At 37.0% G+C, this 24,048-nt stretch overlaps 2 protein-coding genes across 9 annotated transcripts; both read left to right on the plus strand.

Annotated features, from left to right (window-relative positions):
- The first annotated feature begins 352 nt into the window (after nucleotides 1–352).
- On the plus strand, nucleotides 353–12,262 carry LOC137938621 (lysophospholipid acyltransferase LPEAT1-like). Of its 3 annotated transcripts, XM_068783588.1 has the most exons (11): nucleotides 353–556; nucleotides 664–772; nucleotides 2,044–2,650; nucleotides 3,561–3,680; nucleotides 3,827–3,864; nucleotides 7,473–7,537; nucleotides 8,237–8,305; nucleotides 10,239–10,372; nucleotides 11,199–11,339; nucleotides 11,572–11,635; nucleotides 11,986–12,262. In XM_068783588.1, the coding sequence occupies exons 3-11, from the start codon at nucleotides 2,165–2,167 to the stop codon at nucleotides 12,003–12,005; spliced, it is 1,137 nt and encodes a 378-aa protein (XP_068639689.1). In that variant the 5' UTR covers nucleotides 353–556; nucleotides 664–772; nucleotides 2,044–2,164; the 3' UTR covers nucleotides 12,006–12,262. The 3 variants fall into 3 exon arrangements, with proteins under 3 accessions (XP_068639689.1, XP_068639687.1, XP_068639690.1); XM_068783586.1 differs by lacking the exon at nucleotides 11,986–12,262 and having other exon boundaries at nucleotides 11,572–11,846; XM_068783589.1 differs by lacking the exon at nucleotides 11,986–12,262 and having other exon boundaries at nucleotides 11,229–11,339; nucleotides 11,572–11,846.
- Nucleotides 12,263–13,977: 1,715 nt separating this feature from the next.
- LOC137938954 (uncharacterized) lies at nucleotides 13,978–23,925 on the plus strand. Of its 6 annotated transcripts, none has more exons than XM_068784081.1 (7): nucleotides 13,978–14,285; nucleotides 16,722–16,801; nucleotides 16,919–16,962; nucleotides 17,055–20,030; nucleotides 21,692–21,796; nucleotides 21,926–22,097; nucleotides 23,247–23,925. In XM_068784081.1, exons 2-7 carry the CDS (start codon nucleotides 16,745–16,747, stop codon nucleotides 23,454–23,456), a joined length of 3,564 nt encoding a protein of 1,187 aa, XP_068640182.1. In that variant the 5' UTR covers nucleotides 13,978–14,285; nucleotides 16,722–16,744; the 3' UTR covers nucleotides 23,457–23,925. The 6 variants fall into 6 exon arrangements, with proteins under 6 accessions (XP_068640182.1, XP_068640183.1, XP_068640185.1 ...); XM_068784082.1 differs by having other exon boundaries at nucleotides 16,729–16,801; XM_068784084.1 differs by having other exon boundaries at nucleotides 13,978–14,100.
- The last annotated feature ends 123 nt before the right edge of the window (nucleotides 23,926–24,048 follow it).

Consider the following 24,048-nt stretch of genomic DNA (forward strand, 5'->3'; position numbering starts at 1 on the left):
AGTAGATTGGAAAACCAAGTGGAGTATATAAGCGTTTATGAATAAATTATATCCTTATTGGGCATTATGGTAACTTCAGCTTAAATCACTTAAAAAAATAGGGAGTACGTGCTTCAGCCCCGCAAAGTTATATTTCCCGTGTTATCCTAAGACGCATCTTATTCTAATCTTTAGAGCGGAGCCCACTTTTACGTGAGCATTTCTCCATTGTAAGGGCTTCTTACCCGCAGCTTACAGTAATCTATCTTCCAGGGTTTTTCCCCGTCGACTCTACCTACTGAGATACTTAGCAGATATCCTTCTCTGTTTCACTCTCTTGGCTACTCTCCGCTCTTGCCATCCTTTACCCTCCATCTCGCTTTTCCAAACAAATTCTTTTGTTTGTTCTTCCCTTCCTTTCCTTTTCTTCCATCTGGCTTGTTTTTTTATTGCGGTGTCTCCCGCTTTCTGCGTGAAATCTCTCTCTTCATCTTTGTCTTGTGGCCGTAGGACCGGCATCCTTCGTGTCTCACCGACGGGAGCCTCGTTGGTCTGCATTGTGCTTCTGTGTTTGTGGGTGTGTTTAATTCTTAATATCTTCTCCTTTTTTATGTGGATAAATTTTACCCTTTGAGTTGGTGTTTATTTTTGTTTTCCTCATAGTTTTTCATTAAGATTATATAGGAAATTGACAAGGTCACTTGGATCCTTGAGCGAGTCCCTGAATCACAAATTCCAAGATACTCTTTATTCAGAGAGAAAAAAACAGATTCTCCATTATCTATGTAGTCTGGTGAGGTTTTGCTGTAAAATTATGTTTTTTTTTTTAATTTATTTGCGTTCAATATTATTCAAAGATTTTGATATTAGCATATCTCGGCTGTGGTTTATCATTAATATAGTATTACTTTTTATAGATTCCTTATTTGATTTTAAGCTCAAGTTTAATTTATAATCTTGAATTTATTAGTGTCTCAAATGTTAACTGTAGAGAAAAGATGAAATGTTAGTAAATCCGTTTGATTACTTATAATGGGTTCTTTCATGATGTATATTAATTTCTTTATGATGAAATTTTGAAGTCATTGTAGAAAATCACTTTAAAAAATTTACACGATATCTGTTTCAAATTTCACAATTAATCCAAAGACATCCATTAATAATCTGTTAGGGGTTATAAACCTGTAGAGCTAAATGATCGACTCCTTGACATACATGACTAGCTACATGATGTATTTTAAAAATGTACGTCACTGACCATTGCATCAGCAGCATGGTAGTTGAGATCTTATGTGGTTCCATTAGATTTTCCTTTTTGTCACTATCAAGCAATGGATCTTAGATAGACAAGTCTTAATGTGGTATTCACAGAACTATATGGAGATTTAATGGAAATTTTGAAGAATCTGGAACTACAGTTAGATAAATCTTTAAATGCTCGGATTCTATACATGTGTACAATTTGTTTGACATTTCATTTATTTCCATTTATTCTGTTTTACTCAATAATAAGACTGAATCAATTAGAATTGGGTTTTTGGATTGATAAAATTGGGCCTAGGTGCACAAACCAGGTCCTGCACCTTTAAATTTATAAGTAGAAGGGGTTTCAGAATGCAAGCCATTTAACCATATGAGAAACAACTCTATGTGAAGAAAACAGTTACATCAGTGCACAACCAGCCCCATGTTCCTCTATGATTTTTGATATATTTCTGTTATGCTTCAAGTTAAGGCTTTCAACCTTCGGAAGGGCAAAGTTAGGTATTTTTATGTTTTTTACTTTGTTGCCATTTAATGTTTGATGAACAACATTTCCTCAAGCTACCTATACACTGTTTGAATTTTATTTTTGATGGATTTCTTAAGCGTACACAGCCTATAAAAAGTGTGGGGCTGGTTTCTTTTGATGTAACAAAATTAATGACTGTCTTTCCTGCATCCATGTGGTTCTTGCTGAATTTAAAAATTATTTGTCATCAAAGTTTCCACTTATTGCTAATTTATTTGATCTTTGATGTAGTGGTTTTAAATTATTAGTAGTACTGAGTTGCTTCTGCACAGGTTCCTATCTAACTCGAACCAGTCTCATATCACCAATATGGCTGAAACTCCTCAGAAGTCTTTTGTTAATGGCAACCACTTTGTGACTGGTTAGATTAAATAATCTTCATTTCTATATGCCATGGGCACTAAACTGAAAGATTTTGCCAAAGATGGCATGGATAAGTCTCATTGTGATGAATCTGGCAAAGATGTGCAGCCTTTGTTGAAGTTGGATTCTTCAGTCAGTGCCTCCTCGAATCCGGTTAGCTCTGAGAGTATTGAAGAACTGGAAAATTTTTTTGCTGCGTATGTGAGGGAGGATGTCTATGGTACAATGGGGAGAGGCGAGCTGCCTCTTGAGGAAAAAGTTCTACTTGTGCTTGCGCTCGTTACTCTCTTACCCATCAGACTGATTACTGGTTTTGCTATTTTGCTTTGTTATTACTTGATTTGTCTGTTTTGTACACTTTTCTCTGCTCCAAATCGAGAGGATGAGCAGGAGGATTATGCCCACATGGTTGGATGGAGGAGGACAGCAATAGTGCAATGTGGGAGGTTTCTTTCTAGGGCATTGCTCTTTACGCTTGGGTTTTATTGGATCAGTGTGGAGGATCGGGGTTCAAATGTAAGAGTCAAAATACATGGATGTCAATGAGGTTATGATTTGTCCAATTTAGTATGACATGAAATAACAATGATACTCAATTTTGGTTGCCTTCAGGACATTGCTATTCTTGATTCCTTTGTTTTTTCAACTTTACCCGCTATTCTAACTTTTTGATGGATTTAGTTTTGTGATGGTAGAATGACAAAAAAATATAATAGTAAAACAATAAATTCAGGTAATTTGTTAAGTTGTGTTATTATAGTTTTGATGTTTCAGTGATTTTGGATTAAAAGCATGTATTGGTGTTTATAAGAACTAAATCAGCCATACAGGATGTTTGACATTGGTGTTGTGTTACATTCTGTGAAATCATCACAGGAAGTTCAACCGAGCAGAGCATGCTTGTATATTATAAAGGTTAACTAATTGTCTTTTTCATATTGTTAACATAATTCACATGCTGCATTTGTTGATAAGTATTTTAAAGTTTGGCAAGAGTGGTTTTCTTCAGTATACTCTTGGTGAGTTTGCATGTTTAACTGGATTTTAAAGTCAGCCTCTTCAAGTCTCAAACTCGATATGGGAAATAGGTTGTTGGCTTCAGGAATTAGGATACTAACTATCAATACATGTGAATATTAAATCCTCATGCCTTTCCATGGTAATTTGGCTTGTTTGCATTGATTGTACTTTCAGTGTATAGGCTCCAAGCTATGCCATTGTTGCTGCTTCCCATGTTTTCTTTGCCTTAGTTCTGGTGCATGATTTGAGTCATTTGTTTTTTTTACTTAACCACGTCTGTTGTCTGGTTTCATTAAAGCATGATTGTCTCTTCCTTCTGAAACGATTTTATCGTAATGTCTTTATTTTGGCTCTTAAAATGCTTAGGTATCTCTTTCACCAGAAACTGCTTGTGTTTGATTTCCAGAATGAACTGAACAGTTTCTCTGAAGAATCTGAAAGGCCGGGGGCAATTATCTCAAATCATATATCGTATTTGGATATTCTGTATCACATGTCATCTCTCTTCCCCAGTTTTGTTGCAAAGGTAGGTGTCATCATATTTATTCAAGGTTTTGTTCAATGTTTCAGTTCTAATATTCGTAATGTTTTTGGAATTTTAATATGTTATCCCCTTACTTGCATTTTGTCTGTCTGTATATCTGATTTTTTATCCTGGATATATTGCTGAAGAGATCAGTGGCAAGACTTCCTTTAGTTGGTCTCATTAGGTCAGTTGACTTCCCTTTTCTTTCTTTTGGGTTTAAGATGGCTAGTAGTTTCTATTAAGGAAAAGGTTCATGTTTTATCATAAGAAAAACAATGGACAAATTGTAAGTTGGTGATGGTGTAGATCATCCTAAACTGAAAGATAAATTTTCTTTCAATTGACAAGTTTTCATGTCTATTATAATGTCTTTGTCAAATGTAATACATGGAGTAGTTTGGTCATTTTACAAGGTCTGTATATTTCAGTGAGAGTGCAGTCATGTTCAGAATGTTTAGTGTGTCTATGATCCATTTTTTTTTTATGTTTAGAGGTGTAGTTAGGTAGGTATAAGGCGTATGTGTAAGAGGAGTAAATATGTAGTTTTCTCTCAAACTCACTTAAGTTAATAAGAAGGAAGAGGGGTCGAATTCTGACCCAACGAGAGCTCTCCTCTATGCTCTCTTTCAGCAATTCTCTTCTCCCTTTTCTTTTTCTTCTCCTCTCATTCTTCTATTTCTCATTAATTTTTATGGTATTAGCCCATGAAGCACCTCTTCTTCTTCCTTTGAATACAACATCTTTTTAGAGAAAATGGATTTCAAGATTTTCTATTTATTAAGAGTCAAGGTTTGATTTTTTTTGTTCTGTTTCTGCCATAATGGTTCCTACTTCCCATTGAGCAGTTATGTGTCTGATTATTACCACAAGAGGGTCTTTTAACTTGGGATTATCCCGTCTACAGTGTGCACTGCCCTAGTACTGTGCCTGATGTCTGTGTCATCTTCAGGAAGGCTAACCTCAACATATTTTTTTGGTAGTTTATGGCTGAATTTACACTCATTCCAGAATTGATGTATGTTGTTTGTGCATGTTTGAATTTTTCATCAAGCCCTAATTTTTTGAAGTGGGGCACACATAGATTGCATAAGTATCTAAGTGTGGTGAAGCTATTGGTTGTTGTTTGTGCTTATGGCTGATTTCGGTGAAATAATCATCCCTTAAGGGAGTTTGGAGGTTTTAAATGGAAAAATACTATTTTGATTACTATGGAGAGTTTGAATGGACATAATTATGTTAGTTGGTCTAAGTCAGTTCGCATCTAGCTTAAGGCCCAAAGGAAGTCAAAATTTATTAGAGGCAATCCTCCAGTTCCTATTATAGATGATTGGGAAGCAGAGGATAGCCAAGTCATGATTTGGTTAGTATGGATTTAAAACAGAGAAATTAGATTATGAACTATAAGACAGCCTAGGGAATGTCGATGTCCTTGGAAGTGTTATATGCACAAGAAAACAATTTGTCTCAAGTGTATGAGTTATATGCTAAACTTTTCTGCCTTAAGCGAGGTGAAAGACTAGTTACTGATCACTACAATGAGTTACAAAGCATCCTGCTGGAAATTAGTATGTTTCACTCTTTCATCACAGATGAAAAGGAGTTTTGAAAGGAATTGAGGCAGATACATGCTGCAAAATTTTAGATGGATTGGGACTAGACTTTGATGTAGTTAGGGCTCAGTTGCTTGCTTCAAATGACATTCCATCACTTTCTACTGCCTTTAACAGTGTTATGGATGTAGAGACAACGATTATATCCAAGGGAAGTAAAGAAGTTAGAGGTGTTAATGCAACTGCACTTAATACTCTTGGTCAATCAGAATCGGTTAGAGGTCGTGGTGGAAGTGTTAGAGGTAGAGGCCGAGATGGCTCAATGAAGGACGGGTAGAAGTGATGGTAAAAGTGACAAAAAGTGTATTCATTGTGGATGCACAAATCATTTTTCCGATAAGTGCTGGAGTAAGTTTGGCAAGTCCACATTAGCCAACTCATTATAGCTCTGAGTCCTCTGCTAGATCTATGGTAGGAATTCTGCGAGGTGCTCCTGATGAGTTGCAGTAGCTTGCCCAACACATTACATAGTTGGCTTCAACTTCCTCCTCCTCAACATCTGTAGCTCAGACTACACTTCATACTATTACCCTTGCCAGTTCAGATATGTCCATCTTATATATGCATCATATGTCATTCTGGGTTATTGTCTCGCGAGCCTCCTCCATGTCAGGTATATTATCCTTGTTTACTGAATTGAGTGAGTTATCAGTTGTTAAACATATTACACTTACTGATGGGTCCGTGTCTCTTGTTTAGGCAGCAGCAACATTACACCTACCCCATTCATGTCACTTAAATTTGTGTTGTTTGTTCCTATGTTCTTGCTTAATTTGTTATCGTTTAGTCCACTTACAAAGTCTATGAATTGTTCGTGACTTTTTAGCCCTTTCATTATGTGTTTTATAATCTCATGATGAGGAAGATGATTGGTTCCAAGTGTAAGAGAGGAGGACTACATCACCTGGAAGGATCCCTTAGTAATGCAAGAGGACTATTTCAGATGTAGACTATGTTGACTCTAAACTTGATAGAAATTCCATTACTAGCTATTGTGTTTTTGTAGGGGAAATTTTAGTAAGTTGGAAGAGCAAAAAGCAGAATGTGGTGGTCCGTTCTAGTGCAGAAGTTGAGTATAGAGCTATGACTCATACTGGAAGTGAGTTGATGTGGGTGAGATCAGTTCTTGAATACTTAAACTTGCGGGTTGCTAAGCCTATGACCATGTCTTTTGATAATCAGGCAATCTAGTGTTTCATGAGAGAACCGAACATATAGAAGTTGACTACCACTTTATTCGAAATATAGTAATGCGGAAGGAAGTTTTTACCCTCTATGTTGATCAAGTTGGTGATATTTTTACTAAATCCTTTAGTAGACATGAATTTGGGGCATTTTGTAACCAGCTGGGGCTTCAAGATATATATGCTCCAATGTGTGGGGAGTGTTAAATGTAGTATAAGGGGCAGTTTGGTTATTTTACATGATCTGTATATTTTTGTGAGAGTGCAGTCATGTTCAGAATGTTTAGGTGTGTCTATGGTCGAGTTTTTATCTTGTTTAGAGTTGTAGTTAGGTAGTTATAAGGAGTTGTATGTAAGAGGAGTAAATATGTAATTTTCTCTCAAACTCACTTAAGTTAATAAGAAGGAAGAGGGGTCGAATTCTGACCCAACAGGAGCTCTTCTCGACGCTTTCTGTCAGCAACTCTCTTCTCCCTTTTCTTCTTCCTCTCTCCTCTCATTCTTTGAAGGACATTTTACTGATTACTGCTGCAGTCTTTGTGAATTAGATGAAAATGCGCTCTAGTTCTTAGACAAATAGATCTGCAAGCCCGATGAATTGAGTGTTTTTTATGCATTTACTATGTACCATTGTTTTCCATAACAACTGCTACATTTTTTTTTTTTTTTGTTGTGGGAGAACTTTGTGCGGGAAGCTAACAAGGTTTGGTAAATGAATTCAAAAGGGTTAATTACTGTTTGAGATATATCAATAACATCTCTGTTTAGTGAATTCCAGAGGTTTTCTTGAACAGCAGCTCGATGAGAGCTTTTTTATGGACCATAAGAAGCTGCAAATGGATATGTGGCTATCTGAGGATCATTCTCTCATTTGTTGGCTAATTTTAGTCAATTAGTCTTTAAAATCTCAATATGATATAAGGCTATTCTGGATTCCTGAGAACATTGGACCACCTTTTGAGCAAGTTTGATGAATTTCTTTCTCTCCTGTTCTGCAGCAAGTGCCTTGGTTGCGTCTTTGTTCAGAGAGAATCAAGAACATCTGACTTTAAGGGTGTCTCAGGTATATGTCTGGTCCACTGAACACTTTTCAATATGTAACTTTGATAACAATTGGTTGTATCAATACTTCTTTCTCCTTTCGTCCATGCTCTGCTTATTGCTGGAGCTCAGCCCTTTTATCTGCTCTGAATTTCAAACTTGATTGTGATAAGCAAAAATTGAAGCTTATACTTAGTGTAAAGGATTCAATTTTCTTCTCAAGATTGCCAATATCAGCCTTCACTTTAAATATATATATATCATCCCTTGTATTAATCCATTTACTGTGTAATAAACTTTATCCGACCCTCCCTTTCAACTCATTTGTGGCTGCATTTGAATTTCCTTGTAAAATGGATCTTGAATAATCATTGCTTTAATAAATCCTCATGGACGATTGTTGATCCCCCGGTATGCAAAAAGTCAAATCTCTTGTCATCCTAAAATATGCTTTCTCTATATCTGTAAAGATCAACCTCCCTCCCTCTTTTGATGCATTACAACAAGTTGTCAAAGGGAGAAAATCACCAGAAAGCACTATCTAGTGGAGCAAAAGAAATCTTGTTTTTGAATTTCCTTCTCCTTCAAGAAGCAAATAGCCAAGCTTCTTTGGGTTTGGCTGCCTCTAAGTCTTATCATTGCAAATTGTAAACATTTGGCATTGTTTCCATATTCTGCTGTATTTGTCACATCATTGGGTGAACATCTCAATCGCCTGCAGGGGTTGTGACAGAAAGAGTTCAAGCTGCCCATGAATCTAAAAGCGCTCCAATGATGATGCTTTTTCCAGGTGATTTACAGTTTTCTAAAACTTATTTATGTGTGGCCATGTCAATGTGATCATTTGTACTAATCTTGCTTGGGCCTCATATATTGTGATTTGTTTGTTTTTTTTTAAATGAGTGATTTGTTTGTTATTAGACAAATGAGTGTGAACCCGTAATTGTTTATGTGCTTAAGCACTTTCTGTGGTCAGTGGGTATGACTAAATGATGTATTTGGCTATTGATGCATATGTGGCGTGCATATGGAATTTATTTTGACATGACTTCTGCTGTTTGATCCATTATATTATTTCTGGTTTAATTATCCTCACCCTGTGAAAAATGTGGAAGTTACACTTGCCTCCATTGCAGATTGCATACTACTCATCTACCCCCTCCCTCTCCCTGTTCCAGACTGATTTCTTGAGCAAGTTGATAGTTTTCCTTCATTGAAGTTTTACGTCCTTCTCCTCCCCTATTTCTATGACATACAAGAGGGGAGGGCCCCAAAGTAAGTGGCTATCCCTTGCCTCTTTCTGAAAACCAGGGGGGAAGATGCTCCCACCTGCACCCTTCCTCTTTTCCGTTTGCAGAAAACAGAGAAGGGGCAGAGTGTGCAACCTTTTCCCTCCCCCTGCATGGTGGAGGGAAAGGCAGAACCCTCTCCTCTCTTCATGGATGGTGGAGCCCTTTCTGTCTGCCATGGAAGTGGGGGAGGAGCCTCCCCTACCCTTCCCTCCCTCCTGAAATTGTTAGGGAGAGAAGGGAGGAGATGGGCCCCTCCCTTCCATTTAAAAAAATAGTAATAAAATTTTAAAATGATTACTCAATAAAAATTAAAAATGAGGGTAATATTGACATTTTTTCATATGATCAGTCTGAGGGCTTGAGAGTAATGACTTTTGAAATTCAGGGGGATGAGAGTATTAACCTGTTTTATGATTTGAATATGCTATCATTTGAATAATAATAGGTCAAACCCGAATTGACTCCCTTGATTTGATTGCTAGATAATTTTGGAAGCCTTCAAAGACAGTGATTCTAATGACTCTCTGTTCTCACCTAAAGCTTAACCTGGAGCTTGTCTGGTGCTAGAAGTGCTGAACCTGGATTATATTGCATTTACATAATTTGGATGGACCTGGTGGAATGCCATTCCTGTTCAACTGCATTATTTTGAGTGTTATTGGAAGCTTTAACTTTGGCATATGCACTGTTAATGAAATCAAACAGATAAGGTGATCCTGGCCGCCTTTTTTTATTTGACCAAAGTGGCCTAAACTTTTACAAACCATCACCCTGGTCATTGGAAGCTGAAGTTTCATGCTAAGCTCATGTGCATTCAGATGAAATAAAAAAAATCCTTATGAGATGTGGTTGAGTGACAAATTATTATTAGACTTAAGATTATTTGGCAACCTTGTGAACTTCAAAATATCTTGAGTGTGAGAGTTAGTTGTGTGGAAATCTTATTTTAATTTAGTTATTAGTTTTTTCGAGAATTATTGTAGTTTATTGTTGCTATTCTTCTGGAGGGAATCTTAGAGGTTGGCAGCTAGGTGTTGGGTGGAGTCCAATTTAAATGTGATCATCTTCCTTGATATGGCTTTGATATCCTGAAATGAGTTTATCAGTGCTTGATGTGTATTTTAAGGAAATGGATGGTGATAGTTGGTCCACTGTTTATATAATTCAGTTTGTTGTCTCCACTAAAATGGATTATTATTTTTGCTACCTTGTTTAGTGTGTGTGGTTGATATTGTCGACATCATTATTATGAAGCGCATACGGCTGTAGCAGAGCCAAAAATTGTTAGGTGTATTGGGCTAAGTTTAGGTGGACTTCCTTTTGCATCAAGTACCTTTTCTATTTATTTTTCTATTTTATTTTTAAAATTTTGTGATGTAATTTGTTGGACAAGTCACTCTGATGGTTAATTTTTTTGATGCTCAATTGCAGAAGGTACAACCACGAATGGCGAATATCTTCTTCCGTTCAAGACGGGAGCTTTTGTGTCTAAAGCTCCAGTGCTCCCAGTACTCCTAAGATACCCGTATCAGAGGTTTAGTCCTGCATGGGACACTATTTCTGGGGTGTGAAGCTGTCCGGATTTCTTTATATTTAAAGAATATTGAACAATATACATATTTTGCTAGCTAATCTAGTCAAAGTGAAAATTTCTGTTATCTTTTTCTTATGATTGTTCCTTTAGACAACACATTAATTGCAATCTAAAGAATTTATGTTTTCTAAAAAAATTGTCCATTGTGTTTATATTCATCAATACCCTCTGGTACTTACTCTGTCGAAAGGTCATGAAAGGTGCTCGATCATTCATTTAAAAAAAAGAAAAGAAAAAAAGATGTCTAACAATTGGTTATGCCCTCTCTCTCTCTCTCTCTACACTCTACAAGAAAGTGGGCTCTTTTTAGGGTAACTCTAGATGGCTACTTCAAGACAAGCAGGTTCAACCATTCCCCCATAAAGTTAGCAAAGCATTATTACAGTCTTCATCATCTTCTTATTATTATTATTGTTTTTTTTATCATTATTACTATTATTTTTCCATGTGTCTAAAATTTTTATGTACTTGTCATGTCAATTTTTATTTTGTAATGCAACTGGTTTAATCTGTTCCATATGGCAAACAAACAAATATATATATGTAGAGATAGAGATATGAAATGTTAGCATGGAGAAGAAAATAGAAAGCAATGATGAATGACTGTTAAAATGTGTTTTAAGACTAGTTTGGAGTGATTTTAGTAAGAGTCAGTTGAAACCTGAATTTTGCATCATCAATGGATAGAACTGTTTTCTCTGTTAGCAACCTGTTGCCAGGCATGCCTGTGCCCAAGTAAAAAAAAATGGATAGAACTGTTTTTTAAAAGTAAAAGCTTAAGTCGTATGGTTTTGCAGGTCCGTCATGTAGTTTTCCTTCTTTGTCAGTTTGTGAATCATATGGAGGTGATCCGCTTACCTGTTTACCACCCTTCAGATGAAGAAAAGGAGGATCCTAAGCTTTATGCTTCTAATGTGAGAAAGCTAATGGCTAATGAGGTGTGTTCTTTTTTTCTTGAGAACGTGATGAGTGCATAATGAGTGCATAATGAGTGCAGTTTCTTTTTATATATCACTTTGGATCAATAGGTATTTCTGGTAATCTGTTGTTTAATCTATCTATAAAATATTACTTGCAAAAAAAAATCTACATTTAAAAGTTTTCAACTATGTTTCCCTTTACTGCAAATAATGGGCATCCTTCCCACTCAATTTAACTTCTTGGCTACAGGGGAATCTTATAATATCAGATATTGGACTGGCAGAGAAGCGAATCTACCATGCTGCGCTGAACGGTAATAGCCTACCTAGTTGTTTACATCAGAAAGCCGATTGAAAATTCATGGCTTGTCTCCCAAATTCTATCTTCTGCAGTTGGGTTACTTGGTTTCATTTTACACTTTTTAGAATTCAGCAGAAAAAAACCTATATATTGGACACTGACATTGTAATTTTTCACAAGTGATCACTAGTCGTGTGAATCAGTTTTCAATTTTAATACAAAGACATTTGGCATTATTTCCTTGCTTGCTCTTGGGTGCTGGTCCAAGTTTTTCTGTATGGCTGCACGGCTCTTTGAAGTTAAACAGAAAGATATAATCTGCACTTGTAGAACTGAAACATCTCGTTGGTGTGTTCTCTGCAGGTTTATTTTCCAGACGCTAATTTGGTGATTGTAAATTCTCGTTACATGATTCTACTTTTGTTAGAACAAAAAACACTCATCCAAAACAAGCATTTTCTATCATCCTCACACGGGAAAAATAGCTTTAGTTATTAGTGTTACACAGCATGGAACTTACCTAACAGCAATTTTTGAAAGCAAATGTGGGTTTCAGTCTCCTGTTCTCAAGTCCTTACACCCAATGTATTCCTATTTTATGCCTGTTCCATTTTTTTCATGTTTAAATGCTTAGTTCCTCTGTTTCTGACGTATACTTGTCCTCCCTATTATGATCATTTCATTTGCAAGTCTCAGCTCTTGTCGGTCTCTTTTAGAAATGTTGTTTTCAGTAGCGGGTATTATCTAGTAGTTCTTGACTGTGAGCACTTGAATCCATTACAAGCAGAAAGCCACCAACAACTTGATGAAACATGGCATCTTTCAATCTCTTTAATGAGTCTCTGGTTGTAGCAGTATAGTTTTCATGTGTTCGCCAAAAGTAACACCTGGCTGGTAACAGATGTTGAAGGAGGAAAGCTATATTAACAAGCTACCTGGCTGGCCCTGACTTTCTTTGTACTTGCTGGCATTCGGTAATGCTTCTGGTTTCCACCAGCAGTTACTCTGTAGTGTACTTGTGCTTGTGAGTTGTTGTTAGTCTTAGGTATTGACAGAGTGAAAATTACATATAGGTAGCAATTTATTAGACTTGGGTCTTAAACTCTATTTTGTTGTATTACAAAGATATTTATAATAAAAATACGTTTCAGGGACTATTAGTGCCTCATGTTTTCTGGAAATCATGTGTCGAACAATACAAATTAGACCAGACCAAACGGTGGAAGACCAATTGTTACTACTTATACTAGAGCAAATAATTATCTTATAACTTTAGAATTTAGACAAGTAAAGAAATTCTAGTTCAGTTAGGTAACTACTTAAAAACAAATTAAGCACAATTCCAAGAAATCCTTTTCTACCAAGACATTCATTGATAGAATAGTTTCTACTTCAAGAACAAACATAAAGAAATGGGTTGCTCTTTAGTATAGTACATGAGGAATCATTGAATAATGTTTTCCATTCTAATCATTCAATATATTTTCTAGTAATCTATGAGGGAGAGACTCTACCTCTTCATGTATTTTGTAAGTCACGTAAAACTTTCACATACCTAATAGGATAAAAGAGTCTTAATGGAGGAGGGAAATTCACGATGTTTTTTTGTTAACTCTAACTCATTTAATAGATCAAGCAAGTAATGTCATTATTAGAATCGATAAACTTGACCTAATTAAGAAAAAAAACATATTTAGGTTTAATTAAACTTGATTTAATCCAAAATAAATTTGTAAACCTATTTAAAAATAGTTAGATTATATGATATATGCGTCTGATCCAATACCGAAAAATTATTCGGTACAAAACATATAAAATGACTATCTCAGTCGTCCAATTAACTGTCTATTATGATCGAGGATTACTGAGATAACGTTTTGCATGTTTAACACAAAATAATTTTTTATATAATATCCAAAATAAGTAACGAATATGGCGGGAAAGAAAAGCTTTATTTAAGACACAACTTTTATTTAAGTCCCTACAATGGCACCGAATCTTCCTTTTCCAATACCATTCCCTTCCTCCCTGTACGAGGCATGCATCACGTTTTCTGGTTTTACGAGTGGCTACGTGTCTCACCCGTACTGCTGCCGTGCGCAATGCGCACCACTGACAACCCTCGCTGGGCTCGCGGCCGAAAATACAAAAAATTAGTTTTAAAAGACATAAACACACTCCAACCGTTCCCATTTTTTCCAACCTCGCCACTCGCATCCCGCGAGAGAATACGCGAATGTTTCGGTCCTTTTGCGTGGGAAAAAAGCCGGACTTCGCGTTGACCAGAGAAGACTCAAATTTTGGAATTGAGGCAAAAAGGTCCACAATCCCGTTCTTCGGCATTTATCCCTCTGTTTCCCCTTCACAATCGGTTCTTTGTACTCTTGCTTTTTTATTTCACTTACTCGCTGGTTGGTTCACAGAGTGCCGGACTGCAGAGGCTTCTTCTGTTTGTTTCTGTATTGGGTGTGGGAAATAGTAAGAATCCAATTTTTTTTTTTGCGTTCGGCGTCGTTGGGTTTTCGCGTAGAGCCGCAGGATCGGAGGGTATTTGGGAATTCGCTTTTTTATTGCCGATGTTTTAGTTTGTATTGGTATCGTTCGTTGTATGGGCGTTTAGAGGGGAGGGCATCTATTGCGGAGTGTTGGGGGCTCGTGACCAGGTTAATTATTTTCGCTTCTTACTCTACGTAAATTCTTCTCCTTTTCTTCCTCCGTGAGTTTTGGTGTGCTCTTTTTTGTTGTGTGCCGTTGGTTTTAATGAGCAGATTTGTGGGGGGTTTTGTTTTTTGTTTTTTTGGACGCTTTTTAACTGTACGGCGGAGTTGGGCCGTACAGTACCGGAGAAGTGATACTGGGTTGGTTTATTTGGGGATGCTTCGGGGTTCCTTGGATTTTATTTTTGGCCGGCATTGCGTTTTTTGCAATGAATTTCTCTGTGTTGTGATTTGAGGTTTGTAGTCATTTGTCCTGCGGCAATGGTGGTTTTTTTTTTTTGTGGTGCTTGAATGAGAGAAGGAAAGGCAACTTTCTTGGGATTAATGGTTTATTGTAGTTCATAATTGGCTGTACGAGGTTGACCTTGTGAGTCGTGGTCGAGTGATCTGAATTCTTGATTATTTAAACCTGATACATTTTGTTTGTAATCGTTCAGAATTCAACTGGAGAGGAAGTCTGCTGGTAGAAATGTGTGCTTCTTGGTATTTCTGTTAAATGAGGCACTTCAGTGCTTGGGCATCAATGTTGAACCTACGTTTTCATTGAATTTTCTGTAATAATATGGTTTTTGAAAAAAAATAGTTCCTCGATATATGTTAGAAAACAGTTTTGACGGAGGAGATTCCTGCATAAGATTGGTTTCTTTACGTGTTCATTTTTTCTCTCTTTTTTGGTCTTTATCGTATGATCTGGTAATTTCTCTGCTAGGTATGCGCTGCTTTTGGATATCAATCCTGAAAACACATAGGTTACTTGTTCTAGATGGAATTTATCTGCTAGGTGTAGGCTGCTCTGATATCAATCGTGTTTCTTTAATGAGATTGATTAATAAGAGCTCATAGCCATTTAAAAAAAAGTTCTGTTTCTTATAATTTTTTCAACTGATGACTAATATATCTTCTTTTAGACACCCCGGGTCTGTGTCTTCTGAGGTGGATCAGTAAGGTGTTCATTGCGGTTTTTAATACTAAAAAAATCTCTGCGCAAGTTGCGCTAAGACATGTAATATGCAAATTCAATTACAGTGGTTTTCAGTACTTCAATTTTGAGTATGGGCTGCAGATTGGCTCATTCATTCTGATTGAACTGTTGAGATATCCCTGGCTTTTTGCCCATATGTTGCCAATTGTAGGTGGGACCAGATATTTTAATGGAATGGGAGAGAGTAAGAAATTGGAAAGCTGGTGTCGGTAGGAAACAAGTAATGAGTTGAGAATCAACCAATAAGGAAAACTCTACGAGGCTTACAAAGAAATAAGGTGTGTGGGAAGCAGAGCGAAACCCTTTTTCAGGTTAGACATGAGAATCTTTTCTTTCTCTCTTTTTTTGTCCTGTTGGGTCTGGACAGAAAAATTAGGGCTTTTTGAATGTCATTAGCAGTCGCTGCTTGAAGAGAAGGTAATATGTTGGGATAGAGAAGCACTACCCACAGCCTCCCAAGTTAGCAAACACAGCTGATTGAGTCTAAGAAATAATCATAAGAAGAAGCATCAATTTCACGTACCCGAAATCTGTATGTGGATTTTATCTTCGCTGGAATTGTTGGGCGAATGGGTTTATTAGAATAAGCAGTCTTTTCTTGTTCAAGTTGCCTTTATTTAAAAAATAAAGCTTCAAGAGATAAGTAGCCTTACAAATCTGCTTGGATATCATGATGGTTTGTTAGATGAGGAAACTAGGGCTTAATTGATGATAAACTAAGTAGAATCACCAAAGAAGTGACAAGAAACAGAGATTGATTTGAGAGAGTTCAGGAATTAAGTTATTGAAGGAGATTGAAGTTTTATTGAGAGATGTTATGGTGAGAAGAGAGAGGTCAAGAGAGAAAGCAGATGTGTGGATTGAGCATAATCATTGGGTTTGATCACTCTATTCATTTATGATAGCATGTGAACACAAAATTACCTGTGGGTTGGGCCTTTGGCTCAGTGTGACATATGGAGGTTTCTAGCCTGAGGCTTTAGGTTTAAGTTTTAACTGAGGTTTTGAGTGTTATCTGTGAGTGTGTACTCAATATACGTGGTAATAAAAAATTACCCCTGTTACATGAGTTTTTTACAATTTATCAGTAAGAGGCAAACTTGTAAAACTAATCATGATTATTTTTTTCTTTTGTTTATTTTATTATTATTTAGTTATATATTTATTTTTTGAGAAGTGTGTGCACAGTTATTCTAACGACACCAAAATACCAAATTGCTGTAACTTTCTAAATAAGACTAAAGTACCGCTTTATTCTTTTACTGTAATCTTTGAATCTTTTTTTGTTGGTAATCTGAATCTTGCAGTGTTTTATTTTATTTTTTGCTCCCTCTTTAAGTCCTTTTGTTGAAAATCTTTCTGTCTTTCTGGTGCTCATTATGCTGTTATTTTCTTTTTAGTGTATAGACAGCCATAACAAGAGATGCAGTGTGTTCCGTGTGAGTCCAATAACAGTGTTGAGAAAGTTGTGGCAGAAAAGGTTGCTTGTTTGTTTTTTTCATAGTTCGAACTCATGAGTTTTGCATATGTTTGTAAGGTTCTTTTGTTATCCAGTTGGTGTCTAACTTTTGTTTTTTGATGCTTGTGTTTTCTTCAGGACCCTGATTTTTCTAGTATTATCGAGAGAATTTCTAATCAAAGGTAATGTTGGTCTAGTGATCTTTACATTGTTTGGTTGATCTCATGCCTTGAATGTTAAGATAATTTACAACGTTCACATGTTTATTTGCTAGGTGTTTTCTATTGACTTTGGTTACCCTTGAACTCGATGCATTTTGGAAACATTTTGTGCGCGTTGCGCTTCCTTTGCAACCAACTGATAAGAAAAACTGTCTGGAGTTGGGATCCCATGTAAATATGGATATTCAAGGCATAGTTTCTTCCCCAGCTGGTTCTTTCCAGGATGATCAACAAATAACACATTGGAAAGTGACTTGTTCAGGAAAGTCACTTATACTTCAAAGTTCTTCTGGGGCAAATGTTCTTCAAGAAACTCAAAGTAAGGGCTCACTGAATAAAAGAAATAAAGCTGCCAGGGATCCTCTACATTCTTTCCAGCATAACAGTAATAAATCCAGTGGTGGTTTGTCTGGCTTGATATGGATTGGCTCGGATGCTGCTTTGTCAGCTAATTGTATCAATGGCATGTCCAAAGTTGACAAGCCTGCTAAAAAGTGTTCAAGGAAAGTAAAAAAGAAAGGAAAACATTACAAAAGATCTTCATCACAGTGCAGTATTCTGCATGAGGAAGATGTCCAGAGCAACTCTTGCTCGCAATCTTCTGAGAATTTACATACTGAAAATATGGTCATGAATACAGGGTCAACAGATTTGTCAGGTCTTGTAGAAAAATTTCATGATGACACCAATAATGAAGTTGCCAACTCTTCATCAACTCCTACTTCATGCATATCTTTCAATGATGTGACTAATGAATCAGAAATGGCTGAATTTATTCATCAGGACTCCAATGCTGAAAACTACAAATGGAATCAGTCAAGAATTGATGAAACATCTACAAGTCTTGTTAATAGTTCAAGTATAATACATCATACAAATGCAAGTGACACTAAAGCTGCTGAGCCACCTCTGAAGCAAAGTGACAGTGTTGATTATATTTCTTCCGGAAATGATGTTTTAGATTTATTTTTAGATGGGTGGAACAGTGATGCCACCAATAATGGTAGTATTTCTGTAGAAGCTTCCCCATTCTTGAAAGAGCAAGCTGGAAATGATTCATTGGATAGTGGGATTACATCTGACTGCAGCAGTTACAGCACCTTGTTGGACAGTTCATTAACTGCCAATGGATATTTTCCCCTGGAAACTTCAGGCAGTTTGCCAAAGGAGCCTTCAAGTGGTGATTGGTTCATGATCTTAGGTTCTACTAATGCAGATAGAGCACGAGCTGACAGTCAGGAGTGTAGCAGCACCAACTCTTGCTCTGCAGCATCTGGAAAGAGATGGACCAAGAAGTTACTTGGGAGTACAAGGAAGGTTGGAAACCAGAGTAGTAGTGTAAATGTTCATGGCCGTACTGGAAAGGAGAACAATCATTCTGTTTGGCAGAGGGTGCGAAAGAATGGTGAATTCATCTGCAAGGCAATGTGTGACAGTCCTGTTGTTTCAAGGGACGAGGCCCCCTTGAGCGTGAGATGTGATACATTGATGAGTCAGACAAGAAGTGACATGGATAAATCTCCTTTAGATGAAATGCCTACTGAACAGGATGGGCTTGAAGGGAAATCGGCTGTTGTCAATTGTGGGAGCCCCTCGATAAAGGCAGATGGAGAACCTCTATGGGTTAATGTTTCTAAGTTTAAAAAAGGTCCTGGGCGTAGTGGAAAACAAGAACATAAATCTAATTCCAGGAAAGGCCATAACTGTGGTAAAACCAACTCAACAGGGTCTGCCAGAAAGATCGGAAAACAGAAGGAATCAGTTGAAATTTTTTATCAAAGAGTTAATGTTTCTTCCCCAGAAAATGCTCCTTCTTCAGTAAGTCAAGACTCTGCAGTTTATTTGGAGGACAAAAAGCTACCTGAAGATGTGCATAATGCAGTTCCCAATACATATGCTGAGTTTCCCCAAACTTTTACACCTGATTGTGTGGACAAAATGGTTCTGCCTGGTACAAAATCTGACTGCGGTTCCCATCTTCCACAAGACAATGAATGTCAAGGACCTTCAGTGTTGGGTCCTGAAGATCAGCATTCAGAATGCGGCAAGCAGGCCCATAGTTCTAACACTTTCTTACAGAAGTGGGTTCCCGTTGGTATAAAAGATTCTGTGGCAACAAACAGAAGTGATGCTGACACTATGGTGACTTCTCACCTGGCTGAGCTTGCAGCTGATTATTTGGATGTGAAGGATCAGGAAATAGAAAGCTTTAGATTCGAACATGGGAATTCTAACACTCTGCCAATACGTAAGCTCTCTACTGTGGAAGGTGGAGGGAGAGCCAGTGAATTGAGGTATCAAACTATTAATCACTCTTCACCATGCTCTTTAACCACAGAATCAAAGGACCAAGAAGTTCAAATTGACAGTGATACTGAGAAAATACTCCAAGTTGTAAATGATGCCTATCGCATACAAATTGAATGTGAAAGAATTCAAATGGTAATAAATGGCCCACTTGCTGAGTTTGAGAGGGTTCTTTACTCTGCGTCACCTGCTGTTAGTCGTGTGCCAATCCATCGACACTGTTCCGCTTGTGCAGCAGATCAGGTTGCTGGTGATTCTCTGTGCAGGCATAGGATGCCAAATATATGTCTTGCAAGTCTTTGGGAGTGGTATGAAAGACACGGGAGCTATGGTCTGGAAGTAAAAGCAGTGGACTTTCAGAACTCAAAGAGATTGGGTGCTCATCATTTTGAATTTCGTGCATATTTTGTTCCTTTCCTGTCAGCAGTGCAGTTGTTTGGCAAAAGGAGGAGTGGGATAAGCAATAATAAGGTGGCAGAATCTTGTGCAGTTGATACAACAGAAGAGGATCCACCAAAACCCAGTTTCCCGCCAATATTAGCGATGCTAGTGCCTCAGCCATGCAAAGAAGATGATCCAAGGTCCATACCATCTACCAGTGGTTTTTCTGATTCAGATTCATCATTTGCTTGTAGAAGTGGTGCCCTATTTGATGAAGCAGAACTGCTCTTTGAGTATTTTGAGTCTGAGCAACCTCAGCAACGTCAGCCATTATTTGAAAAGTAAGTGAATGATTCTGTTTCTTTATATTAATGTTTCTGGTAGGACAAGCTGATTCTCAGTGACCAACTGACACCTCTAGTTGAACACGATATCCTTTTCACCTTTGACTATGTATCAACATATGAGGATGGGAGCAGTGTAGTTAAAGGGAATCTGAGGAGCATATTTGAAGACTATATTACTTACGCTAATCTGCATATGAGTGGCTCTGAAGATAAGATGAAAATGAAGAAATAATGAAACAATTAATCATTCTTGAAATTGGTTTTCTTGGCATGCCTTGTGGTGCATCTTGAGAGAGGTCTCTCAAAAAGGTGGGGCTTTGAAAGACAGAAATGTTAAGTTACCTATTCTCTAAAGGTGGAAAAAATTATTTCATTATTATCTGTTTAGTGCCTTTTTTTTCTTTTCTTTAATGGCCTCTGAATCCATTCTGAGTGACTGATAGACAGTTAAAGGCCACTACACCTACTAAATTTCATGCTTAGTCTTTTTGTGAATTGGTCTCTTTCTGAAATGAGGCATGAGTTTTTCTGTTGTCAAGGTCATCTTATACTTTAATAGGGATGGTTTAGTGTTATCTTAAATTGAAAATTCATGCTTTTGGGTAGAAAAAAAAGGTATTTTAGTGTGTAACAAATTAAAAAAAAATGATTTATTTGGCTGGGGACCTGTTTGGTGACAGTTATGGGTTCAGCAAGGAATCTGGTCTTCCCATAGTAATGAAGACCAGAAAGTCTGAAGATTTTGATTTTGTGAGTTTTTATCTCTTTGTGATTATGCTGGTCATCTATTAATTTGCTTGCTCTGTACTACTTACTGAACTCTTTTTTCACTCTTAAGTTCAATTTTCACAATAGAAACCATCAAATTTAGGTCTAAGGCCCATCCCTAAATGACTAGCCAAGTTGGGAAGCTTCTTTCCCAATTGATAAACCTAAAATCTTTTTATTCATTGATTATTATGAGATCATTTTAAAACACTGACCCACATGTGAACCCTCTTTGTGACTCTTGCACATGGACAATTTGAGTGGACACATACGAGTACTTGTCCTACTACCATGTAAATGTTGGGTCTAAGGCCCATTTGTAAATGACTAGCCAAGTTAAGAAGCTTCTTTTTCAATTAATAACCCTAAATTTTTTCTGCTCATTGATTCATGTAGGACTTTCTTTAACATAAACAATTGCCAATATAATCCACTTAATAATAAAAGACCATATGTTTGATTAGATATATGTATATCTGTAAGTAGAATTTATGCGAAAAAAAGAGTAATCCAGTAATGCTTTAGATCTGTGAAATTTCAGGCTGCTATTTGAATGATTCAAAATTTTGCGAGGAAGTTGCATGAAGTCTGAGAACTTTTTAGTCCTCCATTTGTGCTTTATGTAGTTGGTTCTTTTTTAGTTTTAAAGATATTTTTTCACTTCAAATTGGCTTGTCAATTATATCCTTAATTATTTTTTCACTTCAGTTATGTTAGAAAGTTCTTTTCTCCAATATTCTAAAATAGATAGCTGTTCTGGTGATTGCGTATGTTATTGTATTTCCTACAATGGAGTCTGACAAGTGTTACAAGGGACCTTTTTGTCTTGGTGGAATTTTTCATTGGATGTTCATAGTCTCATGTCTCCTTTCTGATTGTATAATCAGGATCAAGGAGTTGGTTAGAGGTGAAGCAACTTCAAACTGCAGAATATTTGGAGATCCGAAAAATCTAGAAAGCTTACATTTGCATGATCTTCACCCCTCATCCTGGTAAACTTTAATGCTTCTAAGTACGTACTTATGAAAGGAGATAGTTTGAATGTGTAGAACTTTTCCATTTATGCGATGCCTTTACCTAGCAAGATTTGTTTAATATTTCTGTGGTTGTGTTCTTGTCAGGTATGCTGTGGCATGGTATCCTATTTACCGTATTCCAGATGGTAATTTTCGTGCTGCATTTTTGACCTACCATTCACTTGGCCATTTCATTCATAGAGGCACCCCGAATTTTCTTTATGAGGATAGTGGTGTTGTCACTCCTGTTGTTGGTTTACAAAGTTACAATGCTCAGGTGAATATTTATTTTATGCTAATTCAATACCTTTACCAACTGATTATGTGGTGCTCAGATGAATATCTGTTTAATGTTAATTTGGTACTTAGACTAACTGATTGTGGTTGTATAGTGGTCATTAAATGAGAAACTTGCAACCAGATGCAGATTATGTAGTTTATCATAGAAACTCAATATTGAACTAACTAATTCATCATTAATAATTTGGCACTATGTAAATCATGGATTCTATCTTTTGTAATTCAATTTTGAACTGACTAATTTGTAAGTATGATGAATCGAGTGAGAAAAATTCTCATATTTGTGAGTGTTTAAAAATGGTATTGGGTTATAAGGTTGCAAATGCTTTCTAAGTGGTTAGTCATTTCGTGGTGAAACCGGGCTCAATCTAACAGTGATATCTGAGCAAGATGTGTGCATGGGCTGAGGCATAATTTGTGTTCTATTAGGAGTTTGTGTTGTATGCTCCTGGGTGGAAGTTTGTGTATTATGTGCTCCTTTGGGAGTTTTTGCCTATATCTCAGACTTGTTACATGTTAGCCTGGATGTGAAGGGGAGTATCAAGTGGGAAAAAGTCCCACATTGATAAGTATTAAGAAATAGTATTGGGTTATAAAGTTGCGTTATAGGCCTTCTAAATGGTTAGTTATTTTGGAATTGAACCAGGCTCAATTTAGCATGATGTTTTTTCCATAACAAGATAAGCCTACACTGTTTTCTTCACTCCAAAGTGTATGAGTACTGGCAAATTCCATGTATTATGTTAGATCTCTCGACTCTGCTCATATGGATGAATGAAAAATCTCATTCTCATGGCAAATAAACATCTGGTTGGGTGGAGGCAACTGCTGGGATAAAAATGAGGACCAGGCTAACAGAGGAAACGGTTTATGGAGTAGATCTGGCATATAAACATCTGATTGGGTGGAGACTAACTGCTGGAGAGTAGGATAAAAATGAGGACGAGATTAAAGGAAGAAAACGGTTTATTGGAGTTAATAAATCCAATTGTCACAAGTTGAATTTCTCACTCATTTCAGCAAGAGTGGTTTCACAATTTTCTTGATACTAAATTTACCTGGTCATTAGGGTGCAAGTTTAACTGACTATTTAACCCGGATATTCCAACTATGCATGTGCATCCAGGGTGAGTGCTGGTTCCAGCCAACGAATTTCAGTGTAAGTCCTGCAGCAGATCAGACTGACAGTTCGATGCCTTCGGATATTCTCAAGGAGCGGTTGAGGACACTGGAACAAACAGCTACAGTGATGGCTAGAGCAGCTGTATGCAAGGGCAACGAGAAGTCAGTGAACAGGCAACCGGACTTTGAGTTCTTCCTCTCTCGAAGACGGTAGAGCATTCTATCCATGCTTCAGGCATGTCTGAAGGCCTATGAATGTCTGCGCAGTTTTTAATAAAAGCGGAATGTATGCTGTTTGAAGCGAAGCATTTTTTGAAGAGGCTAACCTGGGACAGGGGTGTCTATTGCCAACTTTTTCTTCTCTTTGCTGCCTTGTATAAATTCTGTAGATGGTGTTATTTAAGGTGTTTCCTTTTAGTGTCTTTGGGATTAAAAGAGTGCTGCTGTATAATTAGACTGGCACTCTTCAAACATGTAAATTATAGATTCTTTTACTGATATTTTTCCAGTTGCCATATCAAACATGTTATCAGTTGATTAGGCTTAACATAGTGTTGTTAAGTTTTCCCTGTACTTGTGTCTTATAATGTGTATGCTGTTTACCCTAGAAAAATTTGCACTATTTGTATCATGTATATTTCAGAATGGAACAAAAACAAGGTATATCCTGGTTCATACTTGTAGTGCCTTCTGGACATTTGTGGCCATCTACAGCAGTAGTTGCGCTCTGCCTAAGCCTTTGGTGGATCCGAACATCACAAGCAATGCCCAGTTGGGGTGGTTTTATCTGTTCATTGCTGGAGGTT

This window comes from Aristolochia californica, unplaced genomic scaffold, assembly GCF_029961685.1.
Source record: "Aristolochia californica isolate CCGP_79_NKW_82.1479 unplaced genomic scaffold, dmAriCali1.0.hap1 SCAF_8, whole genome shotgun sequence".
NCBI lineage: Eukaryota > Viridiplantae > Streptophyta > Magnoliopsida > Piperales > Aristolochiaceae > Aristolochia > Aristolochia californica.